Source organism: Elaeis guineensis, chromosome 4, assembly GCF_000442705.2.
Source record: "Elaeis guineensis isolate ETL-2024a chromosome 4, EG11, whole genome shotgun sequence".
In the NCBI taxonomy this organism is placed as follows: Eukaryota; Viridiplantae; Streptophyta; class Magnoliopsida; order Arecales; family Arecaceae; genus Elaeis; species Elaeis guineensis.
Genome location: NC_025996.2, coordinates 28,261,466 through 28,286,401, shown reverse-complemented (window position 1 = coordinate 28,286,401; position 24,936 = coordinate 28,261,466). Strand labels below are relative to the sequence as shown.

The 24,936-nt window shown below is 43.9% G+C and overlaps 1 protein-coding gene across 6 annotated transcripts in view; it reads right to left on the bottom strand.

The window, feature by feature from the left end:
* The window catches only part of LOC105043124 (DNA mismatch repair protein MSH1, mitochondrial), a 122,661-nt gene that overhangs the window by 42,134 nt on the left and 55,591 nt on the right, over positions 1-24,936 (bottom strand). For all 6 annotated transcript variants that reach the window (XM_073255980.1, XM_029264013.2, XM_010920542.3 and 3 more), the window contains 4 exons: positions 14,760-14,869; positions 13,483-13,588; positions 11,863-11,938; positions 1,495-1,553 (listed from right to left, as the gene is read on the bottom strand). In XM_073255980.1, the coding sequence (XP_073112081.1) occupies positions 1,495-1,553; positions 11,863-11,938; positions 13,483-13,588; positions 14,760-14,869 (351 nt within the window). The remainder of the gene's footprint in view (positions 1-1,494; positions 1,554-11,862; positions 11,939-13,482; positions 13,589-14,759; positions 14,870-24,936) is intronic.

Sequence of the window (24,936 nt, the reverse complement as noted above, 5' to 3'; positions counted from 1 at the left end):
GTAGGATAGTAAAGCAACCCAACACCAAACCTGTTAAAATCCTACAAAGATTACCATTTTGCACGCTTCACTAATTTTATTTCTTCAACTGTCTTGGATCCACCATTGGACTGAGTCCTTTTGAACATACAGTAAGAAAATTCAGATCCTCTGTACAGATGTTTGAAGATCAGAAAAATTATGAGCCCATGATTTTCTCTGTATCTAGAGAACCATACATTACTTATGTTACTAAGCTTTTAACTCCTTAGGTAGTTCCATGTCCACCACCAAGTCAGACTACATTACTTCCAACTTTAGTGGTGCAAACTCCTTTGGCACTTTAATGTTCTCAATCCTACCATGGTTAATAAGGTCAACCATTCACCACTCTGTGCTCAACAAAAGTTAGCCTCAGAACAGTTATACACTGTGTGCAGAGATTCAGTTTTTCTTTTAGTTTTAGGTTTCCATATCACTTATAAGATGTCAAACAAGCATCTCTAATAGAGTAACAAAAAATGTGACATAAAACTCTAAGAAATTCATATGCTTGTTGAATCAGGAATATGTTGCAAACATATGAGAAATTTTCTTTAAATTAAATATTCAGCTTGTCCCAAATCTTTATGTAAGTTTTAAGAAACGTTATATTAGAACTTAAAACCAAAATAAGATTCCCTATTGCTCCTCAAGGAGGTCATAGTCAGAGCATCCTCTTGGCCCTTTTTCAACTTCAGTGTCATGCTCATTAGAGCAAGATGTAAGATGCTTCTTGCCTCTTGCCTTTCAAAGTATTTTTTTTTTAACAATAGTAGTTCATTAGTTAATGCAAAAATACTTTTTCACCCAAATTTTCCGTGATATGGACTATTTGTTTTATTTCTTAATTCTTAATTGAACAATTAACCATCCAACTTTTAAATGATAGAAATTCATGGTCTGGACATGTTAACTGGAAAAAGGTTAACAAATGCACACTCACCTTTTTGACAATCAGAATAACAATAGACCCAAGTATCTTTCCGGCCGCCCTGGCAGGATTCTTAAACAACTATTAAACAACATAAACACTCTTGCAGCTCTAACATGAAGATGTCTTTGACAAGAAAAATTATGAAATTCATGTCCATCCCACATAGAATGGTGAAGAGGATATTTCCAATCAGATCACCACCACCTTTGCCCAGAGTAGCAGGTGCATGAATGAAGAAATGGAAGAATGAAATAGATAATTGATTTCATGGTATTCAAGGTTTGATGCATTAATCTGTAAAAGGCTCATGATTTTATTACCGCAAGGACGTAGAAGTAAGATTAACCATGCCAGGTTAATTTGTTAGAAAGTTATACTGCTCAAATTATGTCTATTTGAATGTTTCATTGTCACAGCTCTATGAATAACACCGAGGTTAATTAGCTTAAACAAGCAGAGATATAGTTCTAACACCGCAGATATACAAATTTGTTAACCTTCTTTCTTTCAATCTGGGTCAGATGATAAGCTAAACGTACCTTGAATTGCCGAAGCAGTCTCATAAGTGGGAGGATTAAGAAGAAGATCTCGAATATACCTGTAAGATAAATAATTTCGATGAATTAAAAATTGAAGCATGCTATTTTGCTTATTTACAGCCTAAGCATGACAATAATTCAAGGCAGTAGAGAACCAAGTATACTAAAATAACTACAATCAGACTGAAATGAAGTATGAGAAAGAGATCAATATTTAAGAAAATGTTATAGAGTGTACGTCTAAAATTTTACAATTACAAGATGATACCCAATTCTCACACAAAAGCTACAGTATCTCTAGGATAAAGTCATGCAGAATAAGATCTGAAATTTTTATTAACTGTAAGTCCATAACATAGTAAAAACAACAGCTTTTCCCACTACACTGACATTTTTCCTTAAAAAGCTAGAACCTCTACCACAGCTTCATGATTCATATCCTGGCATTTTAAAGCCTTCCCCTCCTCTTGGTCACAAAAGTTGGAGCTTCTCTTCTCAACAAGGGCACATCTAGTCAATTCATTAGTTGATCCACCACCATTTTTTACAGTTACATATAAATTTAACAAACATACATATACCAAAGAGTGTAAGATTTGCCAAAGATTTACAACCAACATTTAATCAAAAAAAAATCATATAACCCTGCAGTCCGGTAGAGTCAAACCAATCTGAGGTGTTAGCATGGGTCCATAACTGCATTTATTCTAAGTTCTAACAAAATGGCTTTAGCTTTAGGGGATAAAACTTTCATGAAACTCAACCAGGAAAACTGTGTTCATCAATACGAAGTAAGGGCCGATAACCCTGAGTGTTTTAATCGCAGCCAACAGGTACATGGTTAGACCACAGGATATGTTCATAGTGGTAGCACCCACATCAATCTGCAACGAACAACTCCACACTGTAAGAGCTTATGGAAATTTATAGCACATTTCTAACAACGTCAACTAGATCTGTGTGAAATTTTTACAAGTTGGAAAACATAAATTTCATCGCATTGATTTTTTAACGACTCATGGTCTCATAGTTCATAAGCACGCTTTACAGTTGATTCATTTTTTATGATTCTTGTTCCATGGACCCTTGAAACATGCTTTTACAGTTGTATGAGTCAGAAGAATGTACAGCCTTGATGTGCCTCTTTTGCATACAAGCATGAAGCATCCTTACTTCTTCTGAATGTCCTTCCAATAGTAAATGAAGTTAAGACCTCCCATCTTGACTATGTCAATTATGTGATCAATTTAATAACATGTTGACCTTTTCGCCTTGTAAATCAAACTTAAGAACTCTAGATCCTACTTCAATAATCATCAACTTTCAAAAATAAATAAATAATCATTGCAAACTAAGGGTGTTACCAAACCTATAACCAAGAGAAATATCAGAACGTGTCAAAAGAACAATCTAAAGTAAAATCCATTGATCAAAAAGCTACCAGTTGCATATACATGCAAGAACTTCTGTCACGACCCAAAACTCAAAAGTATCTGAATCTCAAGGCGCAACTAACATAGTCAACCAATAAGGATGCAAAAATGACATTAAGGTTGGTCATTCTGATGCAAATCAAATGATTAAGCAGAGCATTACAAAAAGCTTATCACAAACCATGATTAAATATAATCCCGTCACATATTGTAGCATAATAATATAGTTCCAATTGTTACAAAAAACAATTATAGGTTCTGGCTGCCTCAACTATCACTTGATCTTAAAAATCAACTTTGGAAGTTGATTCCCTTTATCCTCAAAATCACTTAAACTCTACTGAGTCTACTCAACTACTTGGACAAGTTTAACAACAGGAGTGAGCTATCCAGCTCAGCAAGCAACTTTCCATAGTTAAAATGAATAAACTCTTTTGTTAAAAATGATTGACCATTTTAAAAGAAACATAAAATAATAAAATCAGCATCTGTTCCAAGTTAAAGGTTCATTAAAACACAGTTTCACTCAGGGACTGACGAACCATCTTGAATCTGGAGGCATGGAGCACACCGAAGCATACTAGCTGGTAATTGGGATGGTTCGGCCAATTGATCCAGTCCCAAACCATATTGGCCCATTTAATTAAAAAGCAAGTTTCCTCACCTCTCCTCCATTGCAATCTCTCATGAAGCCTCTCCCCCCTCTCTCTCTCTCTCTCCCAATCCTCCTCTTCCCTCACCCCTCTTTCCTTCTCCCTCTCTCCTGATCTTCCTCTCCCTTCTTCCCTCTCAATCCGTCAGACTAGCTGTGATCATGCAGATGCCAATGCGACGATGACAAGAGCTAGAGCAAGGTTTCCGAATCAGCCAGATTGGCTTAAGAATGCCATCGCCACTTCCTCCTCTTGCCACCTCCACTATCTTGTCTCCATTGCCTCCAGCCTCTATCCTCTTCTACATCAGTGCCTCGATTTACCCAAGTGAGTCCCCTCTCTCTCTCTCCCTCACCCTCCCTCTAGATCCAGTGTGCATCAGGTTGGTATAGCACATACTGGTACCATACCCAACCTTTCATTGACCGATACGACCTTCAATACCAGTTCAACCTTGATTTCATTGTAATATGAAAAAACAAAGTTTTCTAATAAGAAATGATTATTGTAACCAACCAAAACATATAATTTAGAAAATAGTGCAAGTGGTTCACATAATTTCACATGTTTATAGAAAGGTTTGTTTATACCCTCAATGCCACTCATACTATCCTCATTGCTAATGCAACTCAAGTCACTCGTATCCTCCCGAATATTTGGATGAGGCCCCTAATTTATCCTGGGTGCAAAGCAGATGAAGCCACTTATAATCCTCGAGGTCCATTCTCCGTTCATAACACTTGAAAAAGGTTGCACTTATCCTCATTTATGATCAAGATTGCACTTATCCTCATTTATGATCAAGACGAGGCCACTCATATCCACTAGCCAAAGGTTCCTCCTTGATATTCAAATAAGACCACTGACATACCACCTGACTTGGGGTCGACTTGTATCCAATGAATGTCGTACCGGGCCGAACCGCCCGATACGGGGCGTACCGAACCAGACCAGTGGCCAACCGATTCGGTTCGGCCATTTTTTTCGAACAATAGGTCCAAACCGCACCGAACCGGACGGTTCGACATGGTTCGGGGCCATACCGCCCAAAACCAGACAATATGACTTGGTACGATTCGTTCGGCATTGAACCAAACCGAACCGTACCGACAAACATCACATGGGGGGTGGGGGTGGGGGTGGGGGTGTGGGGGGGGTTGTAGTGGGGTCTGGGCTGTCATTTAGTGACAGCTCAGATGCTTTGTCTGAGAGATCTGAGAACTCTTTCAGAAAACTCCCGAGCTCGCTTGAGAGAAAAATGAGATGCGAAAAAAATTAGAAAAAGAGAAAAATTTCGTCAAATTGCAGTACTGGTTCAAGGAGATGCTGATTTTTGGCCGAAAGTAATATATTATTTTTTTAGTAAATATTTTATTCTTTATGTTTTTGTTGTTAAAAAAGATAAAAACGAAGAAGTATAAAAATAAGAGAAAATCATGTCAAAATTTTATGATTTTGATATGATTGATCATATGTGATAGATCTTTGGAAGATCTACATGATGACACTAAAATCGTTGATTTTTATTAATTATATATTTTTTAAATATTCATATATATTTATTCATAAAAAAATTATTAAAAAATAAATTCAAAAAAATAAAAAATCAAAATTTCAGAATCATGTTTAGAATAATTCAAGCTACTTAAATCTAACCTCAAATTTTTTTAAAATTTTTGAAATTAAAAAATATTTTTATAATTATTTAAATAATAAAAAAATATTATCAAATAAAAAAATGTAAAAATAATATTATATTTTAGTTAATTCAAAAATATTATTTGAAGCATATAACATATTTTTTTGAATTTATAAGTTTTAAAATTATTATTGAAATTTTTTTGAATTTATATATAATATTTTTTTAATAATTATTAAACTACCATAGAGGTTGCCGGCCAGGATGTAGATCCGTCAGGATCTAAGGACATTTATGATCAGCTTCTTGAAAATAACAAGAAAGATCTGCAGAAATGAATTGCTTCTTACAGAAATAAATGGCGTACATACGAACTGACAGTGATATGTGATTGTTGGACCGATCATACTAGACGGAGCATCATTAATTTTTTGACATACTGTGATAAAAAATATTTTTTCACAAATCAATTGATGCTTCAAATAAGATGCACGATGCCACATATATCTTTGATCTGATGGAGGTGATTGATTCAGTGGGTGAGCAGTATGTCGTGCAGGTCATCACAGATAATAAACCACAATATAAGACTGTCGGAGAGTTGCTGATGGAGCAGTGATCGCAGATATACTGGATCCCATGTGCTGCACATTGCATTGATCTTATATTGATGGATATTGGGAAGATTCGTAGGATGCAGCAAGTAGTGGAGATTGCCCAGACTATTACTAGATTTATCTATAATCACACAAGGGTCCTTTCATTGATGCGGACGTATACTGGGGGGAAGATCTTAAGATCGGATACACACGATTTGCTACCAACTACATAGCACTTGACAGTCTTCTTCAAAAAAAAGCAGCCTTACGTCAGATGTTGTCAGTGCCGAGTGACAGGAGAGCAAATATGCAAAGACCGGCACTGATGGAAGTCATGTGGAGAACTTGGTGATGAGTCAGTCATTCTGACAGTGGGCTGAGAAGATAATGAAGGCTATTAAGCCATTATATGAGGTGCTTTGTGCCGTGGATGGTGAAAGATACCCCCAGATGGGCTTCTTATATTACATGATGGAGAAAGCAAAGAAACAGATCAATGACAATGATCCGAAGCATGCTTACAAATTCATTAACATCATTGAGCACCATTGGGACTATCAGATAGATAGAAATTTGCATCTAACCGATAAGCACGGATTCAAAAATATTTTAAAATATTTTTTTTATACTTGTAAAAGTGCACTTAATAAATTATGAAATTTATCTGCAGTTTATTATTTGAATCCGAGATTTCAGTATACCATTTCTAGAATAGATATGGATAACAAGCTTCTTGCTGCTCTTCGTAATGTGATATATAAGATGGTATCCGATCTAAAAATCGCATCGTTGTCTGCAAGAGGTATGCTAGTTTAAAACAGATGTAATTATTCAACTGAATTCGATCTGTACTCAATAATATATGTATAAATTTAATAAATATATTTTTTTACAGACGAAACAGTTTAAAGAGGGATCAGATAACTTTGGAGTCCCATCAACTGTCATAAGCAAAAAACAGATGAATCCAGATAAATTACATATCAATAATGAGCAGCATAGATTGACATCAAATACCCAATAATATCATAAAATTTGATATGAATTTTGCTTTTGCAGCTGAATGATGGATTCATTTTGAAATATCCGTAGAATATTTGAGAGGTGTGACTGTCCGCATTCTTTCTAAATGGTCTCTGCTAGTGGCTGTGAGCGCAATTAGTCGACTTTCGCCCTTATCCACAGCAAACAGAGAAATCGTCTAATACAAAAGCACCTCAATGATTTTGTACATGTTCACTATAATCTGAGGTTGAGGCTAAAATGCATTTAGAAGGAAGTACAACTAGAGTACACTGATCCGATGCTAGATGATTATGCTGACGAAATGACGATCCGATCATTGAATGGCTTATAAGTCAGCAGCATGAGCCAGAGCTTGATGAGCCGAGGTCTCCTCCACGACCAGCCAGTGTGGTAGCTAGAGAGATCAGGGTGGATCCAGGGCAATGGACAGAAAAAAATATTCCACATAAGGTTTCAGCTGATCAGCCACAATCTGAGGAGACACAGAGACTCATTCATCACATAACTCGATATCCGATACATCCTCACAGAGGTTTGAACGACAAATATTTAGACAAGATCGACAGTCAGCAATAAGATATCCATCCTCCCAACCACAAAAAACTCAGTCATAGAGGAGCATAAGCGAAGGAAAAGAAAAAACAGTTGCACATGCACCACTCTCGAGAGTACAGGAGCTATCTGGCTCAGATTCGAAGATCAGAAAGAGTGATGATGATACTAGTAGTAGTAGTCAGATCTGATAATCAGGAAGGAACTGGAGGAAGAAGACTATGTTTGAGACAGCCGCAGGATGATATTCGATTCATCGATGAGTTCGAGTTTAAACATGCCATACAAGATAGGGACCATGGTGGACAAATCAGTACAGACCATGAGAAATCGATTTCATATAGACGACGGACTCTTAGAGGTTGTCCAGCACACGATGCAGCTGCAGACGATCTTGCACGTGAAGTAGAATCCATGGATGTATCTGGATCATCCTCATATTATGGATCCTATTACCCGCAACGACCTTATGATCCATATAGATATAGTGCATCTGAAGAATTTTCTAATGGTTACTACCCCATGCAGTCTGGAGCATCTTACGAATCAGATTTTGCTACCGACATATTTGGATGGGCTCCACAGCCATATCATCATCCGGAGGATACTTCTAGAACCAGAATTTGAGTGAGAAATCTGAGATGTTTTACAATCCAGAGAGGATGCCTTATGGGATGAATATTCAGGAATACAGTGCGTCTTGGTTAGAGGGATGGACTGATAATCCTCCAGGCTATACCAATAATCCAAAATCTACAAGCGTCACAGACACTAGACGAGATATTAAATGCAAAGCAAATCTTGAGTTAGTATATCATTTTTATGCTTTGTACTTTAAAAGTTTAGATACATTTTAATGCACATTTATATATTTTTTTTAATTTTAGGATGATAGAGTTGTAATATAATATAAATAAATATATATTTAAAATTTTGGATCAAGAATCCCTGTACCACTAACGAACTCAAAAATTGAATCCAAATATATCAATAATATGCAATATAATATAATTTTGGGATTATAATTATGAATTAATAACTTGAAGATACAAAAAAATGAAACAAAACAAAAAAAATTGTACCGATACCAAACCGTACGTGGAGCATACCATGTGTCGGTACGGTACCATACCGTATCGGCCTGATGTCGATATGCGCACCGGTACCGGTACAGCGACTTTGCTTGTATCAGTTTAATTTCACCTAATATTAATAGGATTTTCTAATATGTCATTACAATGCTTCAATGGAATAAGAAATAGTATTAAATAGACATGATACAATCATCATAGGGACATATTTTCCAATTGTAACATGCCAACACGATCGAGAATATCAACTTGAACTCAAAATAATTTTGAAGTTATCCAATTAGAAATTGATGTCTAATTTCAAATAACACAAGATTCAAATTTCTAAAGAGGAATGCATCAAGATCTTAAGGACATATTATAACCTTGACGCAAGAGCTATTTATAGATTTCAAAATTTCAAAAAGAAACTTTAGGCTTGAAGCATTGACAAGTACTTTTAAAAGTTTCAAAATCATAGCTTGTCCAGAGAGAGTTCCAATACTAGATTCTTTATAAAATTTCGAATGCTGGAAATAGTTCAGCTCTAGGATTTCATAGAATTTTTCAAAAGCAACTAGGCTATAGGATTTCAAAACAAAGCATAAGCTTGATATTGACTATCAAATTTATAGGATGTAATTTGAAAGTCTCAGTTCCCTTATCTACACTCCTCTCCTCCTTCCACTTCCTACTCTCCCTTTCCTTTTCTTTCCTTGGCTGGTCCCCAATACTTGGGCATCCCTGTAGAATGGAACTCAAACTCAAAACAAAGCAAAAACTACTGCTTACTACTTTGGCCGCTATGAAAAGCGGAACCACAACTTAAAGATTACTATGATTGGCACCTTCAACAAGCCCAACTTGACAAGATGAAGGCATTTTACCCCTATCTCACTGTTAGGCTTACCCTTTAATTTAAAAGGAACTCAAAACAACAAGTAGCTTAAGGCAGCACAAGACCTTGACTTTCATTCCAACAAGACCTGCATTTCCCACTAAGGAAAGAGAAGCAAGCCCCTACAAAAACTACTGCTTATTGCTTTGGCCGTAGAAGATGAAGAACAATAGTCTGGTTGCACTTCGAGACAACTTCCCCTGCCACAGTGAAATAGTGCCCTCTTCTTCTACATCAATCGTCCCTAAGTTTCCCACTTGTTAAGGACCTTCTAAGCTCGATCCCCGTTTAGATTAAACTACCCAACCTGACGCTCAACTAGTGGACTCCATCACTCCAACACTTATCAGAATTACAGCGAGTTCCATCAGCAAACCGTTGTATATGGATGAGCTCACAATGTCAAGATCCAAACTAACGTATGCAAGAGTTTGCATTGAGATTGGTGTGGATTCTCTTGATGGCATAAGGGCAAGAGTCTATCATAGTTTGGGTTCCACAATGCTCGTACACCCATGGCACTATAAGCGAAGCCTTTCTTGACTTGAGGTAATCATCAGAGCTATAGTTGGGATACACCCTGGATGCACCATATGTGTGTTCTTGGGTTTCGTCTTCTTGCCCACTTGCAGAGAAGACATAGAAATCTCGTCCTTCTCGACCCCCCAAGGGGGTAGGTAGTAGGGTCCCCCCAATACGTTGAAGTTCACATACTACTCCCAAGTGTGGTGACAGGTCTGCATCAATGGCTAGTGACACCACAAGGGCCTTATTTAGTAGTTTAGTCAGTCCAAGTGATGACACCAATGCTGGCCATCCCTATCGCATTAAATAGACAGGTAGACTTGCCCATAAAAACAAGCAGGCAGGAAGCCTCTATGCAGTAAGTAGTCCTGAATGAAAGCATTGGTGTGGTTTGATTCCAAAGCAGCGGCTAACGTATGCGGCAGTAAGGGAACACGGTGATAGCAGTTCAACTAATCTTTCCTTTGAATTTGAAGTAAGACATCTAGTCTAAATAAGATTATTAGCTGTTCACCTTACTTAATAGGGCAACACGTGGCGGCTAATGCGCAACATTGACTTGACTTAGTGCTGACAGCACCACCTCTTCAAGGACTAGCTTAACGTGAGGTGAAAAACCTTCTTTCCCACCTTTCTATAAGTGAATATCTCTTTCCTTTCTAAAAATAAGTAATGGATTCATCTTCGCCCTCTAGTAAGTTAGTGGGGCCCACTAGGCAGCTTATGTAATTAGCATAGTTCCCTAGGCAATCTGGTTCTAAAGGTCACAAGAAAGTTCAGTTGGCATAAAGATATCAAACAGTGATGAGTCAACAAGTAAAATTTCTAACAAGGCCCTTAGGAACAACACCCAGTTACATGAATATTATTTAAGTAAATATGAAAGTACCCTCAATCCCCCAACACCCCCCCCCCCCTTCTCCTCCAACCCTTCCCAATTTGAGTTCAATAAAAATACTCACAAATTCAAAATTCTTAAGAAATAAAAGTTGGTTTCTTAGTCTTAGTTCAAACAGTAGATTTTTAGTGTCGGATCAAAATTTCAACTGTTAAAGGCTAAGCTATTTCTAAATCTTAAAATTTCATAAATCCTATTATGCCAAAACATTGTTAAAATCCTAAATTCTGGTAGGAAAAGTCTTATAAATTAGACTTCAAGGAATATCACCCATTTCCATATTATTCAACACTTAGCATGCTGACAGAATGTTCACATTTCAGTATTTCATATCCATAAATGTGTCTAAGTACAAAAGGGTTATTACACATATGAGAAGCACGAAACTTTGATCTAGTAACATGCATGCTACACACTGAACTCGGAATATTGCTTAGAGGGGATAAAGACTACAATGAGAATGGCCAGCTTAAAAAATATGTTTGCTTGATCAAAGGACTGGATGAATCTTTAGGAACCACAGCATACAAAACTTCAAAGACTTGAAACAGTAGAAGATCAGAGGTGGTGAGTTAGACACATAAAAAAAATTTCATGATGGCTTTAGGCTAAATATCACAGATGGACATGAAGTGCTATTTCCTGGTTGGAAAAAGGCCAACAAACTACATTTTTGTCATGGATCATTAGATTTTACATCAATTTTAATGATCTCATGGAATCCATCAGGTTGAGAACTTTACACTGTACACTAATTTAAAAAACTCCAAGGATTTCTTTTGAATTGAAGGCTAAAAATGTAAGTAACTAAAAATTACATGCTTTTGATTCAAGTATTCAACCAATGAGCGTTTATGTTTCCAAAATTCAAATTCACTAAATAAATAAATCTTTCATCAATAGTCAAAAGATCAGTAGTGATCACATCTGTGTAGAAAAATAAAATTCACAAGCAACAAACACAAACAAGTTTCAAACCTTAAGTTATCTACGATAAGCACAAAAGATTTTCCAAGATTCCTTTGTATACCAATTTCTCGTTAAAAATGGAAATTAAACAATATCGAAGACTCACAATATTGGAAGACCAACACAGTTTGCAGGAAGCAAAACCTTCAACAAGCTAGGAATTCCCTCGGTTGGTAAGACTCCTACAAAATGTGCACAGGCATCAATAATCAAATGTTCATTAAGTTAGCATAATTGGTATTACTTATAAGGGCCCGTTCTTTGGTGGGTATATATCATGGGAAAGTTGGTCAACTTTCCTATTGACCAACTTATCCATGTTCTCATGCTTCTCTATATGGGTAAATTATTTTCCCATGGATAGTATTTACCCATGAAATGGAAAAAAAAGTCTTGCCCACCTAGGAGGAAGATAAGTTATTTTTCCATCAAAAAAAATAATCTTTTTATTTTATTCCTAAAATACCTACCTAGAATAATGATATAATATAACAACATTATTATAATATAACATTATTATAATATAATAATGATATAATATACATTATTATTGTATAATATAATATAATATATATGATAATTTATAATATATTATCTATATTATATTATATGTTATTATGCATTATATTATATAATTTAATATGTACTACATTATAATACATAATATAATATTATCATCGTTTGTTGAACCATCCCGAATCGGATAGTTCAGGCCGTGCTGAACCGTACTGATGGGATACCGGTCAGGTTCTGACATGAAAAACGGCCATCTCGGAGGGAGAGAGAAGAAAGAGAGGAAGAGAGAGGGGGAAAAGGAGAGGGAGAAAAAGAGAAGGGAGGCCGTTGGAGCTCTTTTCCAGCTCGATAAGGGCAAAGGAAAGAAGAGAGAGGGGAGACCTCATCGAATCACCAGAGGTCCTTAAGGACCTCCGAACGGGCGACGACACTGCCGCAAGCTCTCTAATGGCCAACGAGCCAGCGCCGAGGGGAGCCGAGGCCAGCTTCACCCATTAAAAACCAAAAAAAATCAAAATAGGGATGAACCCCTATTTTGAACTGGAGGAGGGCAAAGGCCCTCCTCCGACCTCGGCCGCCCTCCGCTCCCTCAGTGCTAGCTCATTGACCATTGAAGAGCTCGCAGCGGCATCGCCGCCTGCCCAGAGGCCTCCGATGAGGTCTCCCTCTCTCTCTTCTTCCCTCCCTCCGCCCTTACCGAGCTTGGAAAGAGCTCCGACTGCCAGAGGCCCCTTCTTCCTCTCCCTCCCCCCTTCTCCTTCTCCCTCTCCCTCTCTTCCTCTCCTTCCCCCCTCTCTCTTCCTCTCTTTCTTCTCTCTCTCCCCTTCTCTATGCTATCAATTCGCACCGATTCGGTCCGAAACAAACCCATACTGACTCGTACCGACGGCCGACCGGCATGGGTCCCAGTTCCGGCTCCAAAAACCTTGAATATTATATTACATTATTATCATATAATATAGTATTTATATAATACAGGGTATTATGAGAAATATGGAAAGATCTTAGCAATTTATCCAGAAAAGTAGTAGTACAAAAGAACATGGGTGGCAAAATTTAGGAGCCATTTTCCAATATATGAAAGATCATGGGAAAATGATGCTTGGAAAATACTTATCCAAGAAAATACAGATTTCTGGGCAAATTTTTTACCCTCCAAAGGATGGGCCCTAAAAGCAATAATTTAATATCAAAAATAATTTTCTCTAACCTATTTGAGTTGCAGTTCCAAGATACAAAGGTTGAGGCCTTCTCTCTGAATATATAGTAACATTCCGAAATGTGGTTTCTTGGTCAACACCATATATCTCTCTTACCTTTAACAAATGCAAAAATGTTAATCAAAAGATTAAGATACTTTCAGAAAATATGAAAGAAAAATTGAACTATGTGCATTGTATTTTGGAGCAAAATTGAAAAGTAACCAAGTTACCATTAGAGGAATATGGAATAGTTTGTAACCTCGGTTGCAATTAGGGGAATGCCAAAATAACTTCATCACCATCAAGTTCAATTAAATTGCAGCTAAATCTTAGTTGCAAGAAGACACCTATCTTTGTTTAGTCTTCAACACTCATAAATCCACCTTTAATTCTAATTCTATTTCATAATCTGGACTAATAATTCATTTTGCTAATAATCAAATGAGCAATAGACAAAATTTCCTCTCCACATGACTTCAATTTTTTATGATAATTTATTGTGAACTTAAGGATGGCAATATTCTCATATGATGGAAACCATAAGATTGTCTAAAATCTACGATAGCTTATAACAATCCTTGAGGTTGTCCTACAATTGTAAATCATGATGCTTTAGAAAATTTAATTTCCTTATGATGGTTTGCTTTGCTTTTTTCTTTTTTTTTTTTTTTTTGCACTACTTGTCTAACTTTTTTACCGTTGCTGCCTGTTCTTCTAATACAAATGGGGGACAAAAGAAGCATCTGCAATACTTGAAAGTTGACTAACTATAAAGAAATCAAGATATTTAGTCAAGATATAATTAACACGAAGAACTGATATCATAGTGCAATTGCAACAAAACATGAGCATGATCCATATTTTCAAATGGAGCAAACGTCAACCTCTATTCAGTTTAGAGAAAAATATGGACATATTTATATTCTATGGTATCCTGGATATCTTGAAGAATGATTTGGCTTGCAAAGGGTCATTTCAGAAAATCTACCAGACAGCAGGCGTTGATAGACATCTCTACATTAAAAAAAAAAAAAAAGGCAATATCCACCATATCCTCAAGTTTTCCACATTCAAAACATTGCAGCAAGCAAAGACATGCACAAATTAGGATTTGAATTTATAGTAACAAGACTTGTCATCTAGCAAGAGCTCTTAAAAGATGTTGCAAACTTGCAATTATTTATAACTCTTAGGAAAATGTGGTGACAAATGAGATACACATAAACAGAACCCAGTAATAATGATTATGCAATCTATGTAAGCTAGGGCACCTCAAGCTACAAACCTTGCATAGAAGCTCTTCGACAGGATCACCATTAAACCAGTCAAAGGGCTTTCCATTGCATTCTCCCCACAAAAGTCCCCCCTCACCAAATTCTCCCCAGCGACAAGTACCTGCACAAGATGTTTTGATCACAGGTATCACCAAACAGCTACCATAAAATTATTAGATATTTCTATTTTTTTAATTCCTTTTCCAGCATCTAAAAGAGAAGTAGTTGCATTTTATACTTATAAGACAAGCATCACAGAAATTAAGTTATAATCTTTAGTTCTTCACCATGATTTCTTGTACTGGACCACACCACCCAGTATCCTACCATACCATACCAGCAAGGTACTGAACAATATTGGTATGGTACTGGAGACAACACATCTCCATACCCAATGTCTGTATTGAGGTATATACTATACTAACATTCACTACTGTACCAGCACAAGGTCTTGTATCAAGACTGTGAACCTTGATCTTCATAAATTACAAACAAATTTAAATCACTCTTCAATCATGGCGAAATTGGGCACTAATGATTTTAGTTATGTGGTTTCTAATTACAAAGGCAAATTCAAAACTAGAAGTGTTGGCCCATAAACATAAAAATTGAGAAAGCTACATGAGAGAATTGAACAAATTTTATAACCAATCATCAATCTGACATCATCCCAATAGAAATTGGTGACACATTCCTCATCAAGGCAAATTTTGGCAAAGGTTGCTTGCCATGAAAACTATAAGGACAATTGCCAAGCAATAACAGCTGCCTCACTGGTTGTAATTTAAGCTCACATAACCAAGGAGCAACCACTCAAAATTCCCCTAAACTTAGAAATAGCCTACACAAAGGAGGAAAATGAATTCAAGGAGTTGTGCTCATCTCAAGGGGAGAAATGAGACAGAGATAAATAAAAATAGTTTTCAAATAATTAGAAATTAAAAATTAAAAAAAAAAACATAAAAGGATGTTACAACTAGCAAAAATTGACCAGAAAATCGTAGATCAGCTTCTCCTGGATGTGTTTAAGTTTTAATGGCTCTAAAATTCAAGCCAATAGTAAAAATTTAACTTAATCCAGGTAAATTATATACATAATATAGATTATAGAACATGCAAAAATGTCTTGCCACACAATATATTTGAAGAATTAAAGAATCAAAAAGACAATATGACTTGCAGAGTGTCATATAAATGCAATGTAAACTTTAATAACTAAATAGGCAGGAAGGGTGACATATTTATTTAAATAGTAAAACCATGTGCATGTTCATTTACATTTACGTATTCATATATCTGGTCACATACACTTAAATGGCACCTTGTATTACCCAATTAGGAAAAATATTATTTAAATATGTGTCCCATATAAATGATTGGTAGAAAACAACAATACATGCATTCGCACATAACACCATGGATTCAAGTACCAATTGGTATCAGTTCGTACCAGTTGTCCCAGAACTGATCTTATGAAGAACCAGGACTCGACGTTCTTCAGCACCCAATTCTGGGTGAATGGGCTGAACTGAGGGGTACTCCTTGGTATCATCCAATACTCAACAGTACTTACTCATACCTTTGGATACCTATCTTTCTTGAATATTAAGTCAAAAAAAAGTCTTCCACCCCTTGTTTTCTTCCCATTTCACCCAATTTCTCTTCTTTTTTTGAGTGAGAGAATAAGACACTCGTACTTTACCCATTAGATCAGCAAGATACAATTAAACAAGGTACATATACTAATGTCTCTTTTTTCTCCCTCACCGCCCATAAAGAAGAGATACTGTTAATGGAAAAGATAATGTTGTATTTCTCATTATCAACTTCATGAATACAGCTCTTTAAATATACTAAAATGGAATAGCTACTATGGTAGCTTTACAATTGTATCTGTTGGGGGATACCCACCGACCGACCGATCGTCGGTCGGGGCGACCGACTCCGACGGACGACTCCGACTGGCCGACGGCCCGACCGACCGACTGGCGGCCCGACTGACTTCTGCCCCAACCGACCGATTGACGGTCGGGGCGACCGACTGACGCCACTACCGGCCATTCAACGGTCCATCGCCGACTGGGGATATGTCGGGCATATCCGTCCCGACCGATTGAACCCAGAGATCTGATGGCCGACTCACATGAAACTCGCTGACCGACGGAGGAACCCGACGCCACTCTGCTGGCCACCGACCTAGGGTCGGCCGACTCCTCCGATCGCCGTACAACCGCCAGACCTTGTCAGCTCTGACAGCGACATGCGGCACGGCTACCTAGGGGCATTGTCCCGCTGAGGGCATTGTCAACCCTGGTGATTTGACAGCCGCACGGCGACGTGACATTTTCACGGCGACTCTGACCGCCCACAGTGAGTTGACAGTTCCTCACTTGTCCGCGCCATTAATGACGACGCCATACCGCGCTCCACTATATAAACCGGGGAATGCAACAGTGCAAGGGGATCGATCCGCTCCCTCTCCTCCCAAAAATGCAGGCTCGCTCCTCTCTCTCTCTCTCTCTCTCTCTCGATAAGAGCTCTCTGTCTACATTTCACTGTTGCCCAGTCACCTCTCTGACTTGACCGTCGGAGGGTCCCCGCCGGAGCCGCCTCCGGTCAGTGCGGACTTCATTTTGCAGGTGCACGCTCCCCGGCGATCGGACGACGAGGCGATTGGCCGCAACAGATTGGCGCGCCAGGAAGGGGACAGCATGACAAAGCAAGAGCTCAACGATCGAGAGTCACTGGGTCGGCAAGGCGCTCTTCCCGCCGGGAAGAGGCCTCCCCGCCACCACCGACGGCGGAGCCTAGCTCTCCGCGCCCTGCAGTGACCACGGAGGCGCAGATTGCGGCCATCGTACGCAGATGACCGTACTGACCGACGCAGTCAAAAGCCTCCAGCAGCAACCGGCGGCCCGTCCTATGCCTTCCAGGAGCAGCCGTCGACGACCGCGCCGATCCCTGTCGCCTCCATGCGAGCGCCCCCAACAGCGCTCCCGCGGAGAAGAGGAGGAACGACCATGGCGCGACGACCGACGGTCCCAGCGGCCCTCTCCTTCCCCGTTGGAACGGCAAGGAAGGAGAAACGGCCGCGCACACCGTCGGCCTCCCTTTCAGAATCTTTCGGAGACTCCACTCCTGGGGTCTCCCAGCATCGACGAGCGGACGACTACGAGCGACGGTTTGAGGAAATCGACCGCCGACTCGCCCAGTTGCAGATGGACGGCCAGAAGTCTTCGAACGACGTCGACTTCCAGACCGCCCAACCTCTCTCTCGACTGGTCCTCGACGAGCCGATTCCCAGTCGGTTCAAAATGCCGCACGTGGAGCCATACGACGGCTCCACCGACCCAGTCGACCACCTCGAGAGCTATAAAGCTCTCATGACGATCCAAGGGGCAACCGACGCTCTTTTTTGCATCGGCTTCCCCGCACACTCCGCAAGGCTGCCAGGGCCTGGTACTCCGGTCTCCGATCGGAAAGTATCCATTCCTTCGGCAGCTCGAGCACTCGTTCGTGGCCCATTTCAGCACCAGCCGAAAGCCGCCGCGAACGTCGGACAGCCTTTTCTCCCTCAAGCAGGGGGAAAACGAGACGCTCCGACACTTCGTGGCGCGATTCAACGCGGCCACGCTCGAGGTCCGGGACCTCAACGAAGACATGGCTGTCTCAGCCATGAAGCGGGGCCTGAGGGCGTCCCGATTCACTTATTCTCTGGACAAGACCCTCCCCCGAACTTATGCCGAGCTACTGGAGCGCGCATACAAGTATATGCGCGCGGACGAAGGAGCGTCCGACCGACGCTTGGCCGAGCCCAGAGGCCCGAAAGAGAAGCGGAGGAAAGGTCGGGAGCCCGCCGAACCCAGCAGGCCCCCGACCGATAGTCGGGTCTCACCACCCCGACGAATCCAAAAGCCACCCCGGCAACAGACTCCGAGGCCGGTACGCCCCAGGTACGACTCCTACACTCCTCTCTCCGCTCCCCGTGCGCAGATCTGATGGAGATCGAGGGGGAGGAATACCTGCGACGGCCTCCGCCTCTGAAGGCAAAAGGCCTCGACCGTCGGAAGTACTGCCGGTTCCATCGAAGCCACGGCCACGACACCGAGCGGTGCATCCAGTTGAAGGATGAGATTGAAGCTCTCATCCGCCGGGGGTACCTCGGCAAATTCCGGAAGGGTCCGCCGACCCAACCAGTTGCCGATCGACGCCCCCAGCCGACTGAAGAGGCGGCGACCAACCAGCCGACGGTCGGAGTCATCAACATGATCTCCAAGCGGCTGGGCCCGGGGACGTCTGCAGGGGGGAGCCGACGAAAAGGCCGCGCCCGGACGACGTAATCACCTTCACGGAAGACGACGTTCGGGGCATCCAAACTCCCCACGACGATGCTGTTGTTGTGTCGGCGACAATAGCGAATTATGATGTAAAACGAATTTTTGTTGATAATGGAAGTTCGACAAATATTTTGTTTTACTCGACCTTCTCCCGAATGCGACTGTCAACTGACCGACTTAAGAGGGTCTCCATGCCCTTGATCGGCTTTGCCGGAGACGCTGTCACGACAGAAGGAGAAATTACCCTGCCCGTGACGGTCGGCACCGAACCACGGCAAAGCACGGTCTCCCTCACTTTCGCGGTCGTCCGAGTTCCTTCGGCTTACAACGCCATACTTGGACGACCCGGATTGAACGCCCTCAAGGCGATCGTCTCGACGTACCATCTCCTTGTTCGGTTCCCGACCAAAAACGGAATCGGGGAGATGCGCGGAGATCAACAGCTCGCCCGACGATGCTTCCAAATCTCCGCTCAAAGCGACGAGTCGAGGGGTTCTCTGACGATCGACAAGCTGGACCAACGGGAGGAGGAAGAACGGGTTCGCCGGCCGAGCAGCTCGAGGCGATCCCGATAGGAGAAAATCCCGACAGGAAAGTTTGGGTCGGGTCTCAATTGCCCGACACCGAACGACGCCGACTGACGGAGCTGCTGACGGCCAATGCCGACATATTTGCTTGGTCGGCAGCAGATATGTCGGGCATCCCTCCAGAAACAATAACTCACCGACTCAACATCGACCCGACGATGAAGCCGGTGAGGCAGAAGAAAAGGTCCTTCGCCCCAGAGAGGCAGAGGGCCATCGACGAAGAAGTGGACAAGCTACTCGAAGCAGGCTTCATTCGAGAATCCACGTATCCCGATTGGCTCGCCAATGTTGTCATGGTCAAGAAAGCCAACGGGAAGTGGAGGATCTGCATCGACTATACCGACCTAAACCGAGCCTGCCCAAAGATAGCTTCCACTTCCGAAGATCGACCAGCTGGTGGATGCGACGTCCGGATTTCGACTGCTCAGCTTCATGGACGCCTTCATCGGGTACAACCAGATCCGGATGGCGCCTGAAGACGAGGAGCACACCGCGTTCGTGACCCCAAGGGCCTCTACTGTTATCGGGTGATGCCCTTCGGATTGAAGAACGCCGGCGCCACCTACCAGCGACTCGTCAATAAGGTCTTCAAAGACCAGATCGGGCGCAACATGGAGGTGTACGTGGACGACATGCTGGTGAAAAGCGCGCAGATCCCGGACCACGTTCAGGATCTCGAGGAGACCTTTCGCACCCTTCGACGACACCGAATGAAGCTCAACCCGACCAAATGTGCTTTCGGGGTGACCTCAGGGAAGTTCCTCGGATTCCTCGTTTCTCAGAGAGGGATCGAGGCCAACCCTGAGAAAATAAAGGCGATCCTCGGCATGCGCCATCCGACACCAAGAAGGAGGTCCAACAGCTGAACGGAAAAATCGTCGCTCTTAGCCGATTCATTTCCCGATCAGCTGAAAGGTGCCTCCCGTTCTTCAAGATTTGCGTCAGGCGAACGGTTTCTCTTGGTCGGATGAGTGCCACAGGCCTTCGAAGACCTGAAGAAGTACTTGGCTTCCCCGCCGTTGCTGTAAAGCCGCAGGTCGGGGAGACCTTATATCTCTACTTGGCCACATCTTCCGAGGCGATCAGTTCGGTGCTCGTTCGGGAAAATGAGTGCCGAACTCATCAGCCCATCTACTACACCAGCAAGGTGCTCCACGGGGCCGAAGCCAGATATTCGGAGACGGAAAAGATGATTTTCGCCCTGACCGTCTCCGCGCAACGGCTTCGACCATACTTCCAGGCCCACGCCATAGTGGTACTCCCAACCAGCCCCTGAGGGCGATATTGCCCGACCGACACGTCGGACGACTGGCCAAGTGGGCGATGAAGCTTAGCGAGTTCGACATCAGTACCGACCAGGCCTGCCCTGAAGGCCAGGTCTTGGCCGACTTCATCGCCGAATGCCCGACGACCGACCAAGGGTCGGGAGCTGAAGACCCGGACGAGATGCGGTCTCTGAGCCAGACCCGATCTCCACCTGGGTACTCCACATCGACGGAGCCTCAAACGCTCAGGGAAGCGGGGCCGGGCTCCTGCTCACGAATTCGGATGGGGTGGTCACCGAGTACGCCCTCCGATTCGACTTCAAGGCCTCCAACAATCAAGCCTAATACGAGGCACTCCTCGCTGGCTTGAGGATGGCGAAGGAGTGGGCATCGACAGCCTCCGGGCATTCTCCGACTCTCAGCTGATCGTGGGGCAGGTCAAGGGCGAATTCGAGGCGCGAGATCCGACCATGATCAAGTACCTTCAGAAAGTGAAGGACCTCATGGCGCACCTCGAGTATTTGAAATTTTCCACATCCCTAGGATGGAGAACGCCGTGCCGACGCACTCTCCAGATGGCAACATCGGCCTACGACTCTTTAGGTCGGACGTTTGTGGAGAACCTCCAGCAGCCGAGTATCGATCGGGTCGAAGAAGTGCAGCAGTTAACGTCCGAACCAAGTTGGATGGATCCGATCGTCCGGTACCTGACCGACGGGATCAGTCCCGAAGATCCCACGGAGGCCAAGCGACTCCGATGGTCGGCCTCGAATATGTCATCATGGACGGCCGACTCTACAAGAGGTCGTTCTCCCTTCCCTTGCTTAAATGTTTGGGACCGACCGACGCCGACTACGCTCTCCGAGAGGTTCACGAAGGAATTTGCGGGAACCACTTGGGGGGCAAGTCCCTAGCCTTCAAGGTCCTGCGACAAGGCTACTACTGGCCGACCATGAAGAAGGATGCGGCAGAGTTGATCCGGAGGTGCGAGCCATGCCAAAAGTATGCCAATATTCAGCACCAACCGGCCAGCCAAATCGCTCCTATTGTCGCTCCGTGGCCCTTCGCCCAGTGGGGAGTCGACATTCTCGGTCCGTTCCCACCAGCGTCGGGCCAGAGGAAGTTCATCGTTGTCGCCATCGACTACTTCACGAAGTGGGTCGAGGCCGAGCCCTTGGCGCAGATCACCGAGCGGAAGATGGAGGACTTCATCCAAAAGTCCATCATCTTCAGGTTCGGATTGCCGCACACCATCATCACCGACAACGGACGGCAATTTGACAACCAAGACTTCAAAGACTTCTGCGCCAGGTTCCACATCCGGCACCGATTGACTTCGGTCAGGCACCCTCAGTCCAACGGCGAGGTCGAGGTGACCAACCGAACCTTGCTCCATGGACTCAAGACCCGACTAAACGAAGCCAAAGGTCTCTGGGTCGATGAGCTGGGCTCCGTTCTGTGGGCTTACCGAACGACCCCCCGCGTCCCGACCGGAGAGTCGCCGTTCAGCTTGGCCTAAGGGACAGAGGCCATGATCCCGCTTGAGATTGGCCTACCATCTTCAAGGGTCGAGCGGTACCAAGAGCCGGACAACTCCGAGAGTCGGAGGGCCGACCTAGACCTCCTCCCCGAACTACGAAATGAGGCTCAAATCCGAATGGCTTCATACCGACAAAGGGTCGCCCGGTATTACAATGCCAAGGTCAGACCGAAGCTTTTCAGGCCTGGCGACCTGGTCTTGAGGAAGGCAGAATGTCGAAGCCCTTGGACCAGGGGAAGTTGGCTCAAACTGGGAAGGACCCTACAAGGTTGCAGACACCTACGGGCCGAGAGCCTATCGACTGGAGACCCTTGAGGGGAAGCCCATTCCCCGGACTTGGAACGCCGACAACTTGAAGTGTATTACCAGTGAATTTTGTAATTCAGTAGTCGGAATACAAAGACGGTTTGAATTCTCGGAGTCTCAACTCTTCGACTAATGATCGGCGCTCGCCAAAGCCCCAACGTATCGACGTGGACCTAGCATCCACCTAAAACTGACGCATCTACAAGAACAGGAGTTGACACTCCTTCGACAATCAATGATTAATCGGACCCTTATCAGGACCGATGTATTCATATCAACGGGAGTTGCACTCCTTCGACTTTCGGCAACACATCCGCCCTTGACAAAGGCCAATGCATCTGTTGCGACGGAAGTTCATACTCCTTCTACGGTCGAACTCTCGGGCCAGACCATCGGCCGACAGGCCGATCGGGCTCCGACCAAAGGGAGGCGAAAAGCCTGCGCGCCTTGCGTCGCGACTTCCGACCAGGCTACGGTCGATCGAGGGATATTCGGCTTGCCACCGTCTATCGTACAACGCGACCTTAGTCGCATCCACGACTTGCCGACCGACCTACGGCCGGCTGAACGACATTCGGCTTGCTACCGTATGTCGGAAGACAGAACCCGACACAAGAGCATGGGGACCCGACTTACTATCGTTCCCCCGACACTGCGCCGGATGACATTCGACTGAACGCGTCTATGAAAGCCCGACTATCGAACCTTTACCAGGTTCGGTCGGCTCCCGACTCAACAAGACGCGCCCGACTAATGAGCTCGACTACAAGAAGCCGACCCAAAGTCGGGACGCACTCTACTTTCGGGGCTGCACAAGTTGTTGAAGTCCTACCGACTTACGTGAGTTAGCGACTTACTTAAGTTAGCGACTCACGTTCGACATCGCAGAAAGGTTCGGCATTACAAACAAAAGGAGAAAGGAAGAAGTTTCATTCATTACTGAAGGAAATTACAAAGTCGGGTCGAAGCCCGATTACATATATTTCTTCAGAAAAAAAAAAGTAAAGATAGTCGGCAGGGCCCGATCATCTGTCCTAGTCGATCTGCCTCGACCGACGGAAGATCGGGGATGACCAGCGTGTCGGTCATAAGCGGTGTTGGGTCGGCGGCTGAAGGAGGGGCTTCGGTCGGCGAGGGGATATCGGTCGGCGCCTGCTCCGAGACGGCTTCCTCCGCCACGACGACGCCTCCCGACGGCTGGTCGGCCATCTCCTCGGTTCCTTCCCCTTCGGCTCCTTCCTCCTCGGCTAACGGCGGGACGACGCGGCTGACGTCCAGCTTCGGGTACAAGGCACGGACGGCGTCCCGACCGTCCTCGAACCCGACCCGGTATGAGGCGAAGCCCGACTCGAGCATCTCCTCCCGGTATTGGTCGGAAGCCCGGAAGTCTTCCACCGCCCGATCGGCCGACTCTTTCGCCGACCTTGCCTCGTCCTCCGCACGGGCGAGCAACTCCCTCGCCGACTCCGCCTCAACCTTCGCCATTTCGGCGTCGATCTGGGCGATGGATAGCTCCTCTTCGGCATCGGCGAGCTTCTCTAGGCTGACCCAAAGTTGCTCACGTTCCCCTTGGAGTTCGGCGGTGGCGCCGTCTCGTTCGCGCCGAAGACGACGCACGGCCCGACCCTTATGCCTGGCCTCCTTCTTGGCCGACCGAAGTTCGGACCCAAGCCGGGAGACCTCGTCAACTAACTTGGCCTCCCGATCGACCGATTGCTGAAGTTGGTCGGCCAACATCGCCCTCTCCGCTTCGGCCGCCGCCGACCTCTCCTTGTAAGCTGCCCGAACGTTGCCGAACCTTCGGTACCCGGCCTCCAGTTCGGACATCGTGAAGATCAGCTGCCGATTGAAAAGGCTTCGTTAGAATCGCATAACAAGGAAAATTTCTAAGGGAAAGAAGAAGTGATGCGAAGCTTACCTCAACCATGGTCGGGTAGAACCGCGACAGCATCTCGGTCACCTGCCGAGATCGCAGCGACTCTACGTCGGCTGGGAGGAGGATCCCCTGACACAACCTCCTCGCAAGGTTGTGGTCGTCCAACGCCGACACTCCTTCGGGGTAGTACGCGCTGGGAGGCGCAGATCGGCTCCCCGACCTTGTCTCGTCTGCGGGCTCCATCGGGGCTTTCCCCCTATCAGCTGCCCCGACCGAC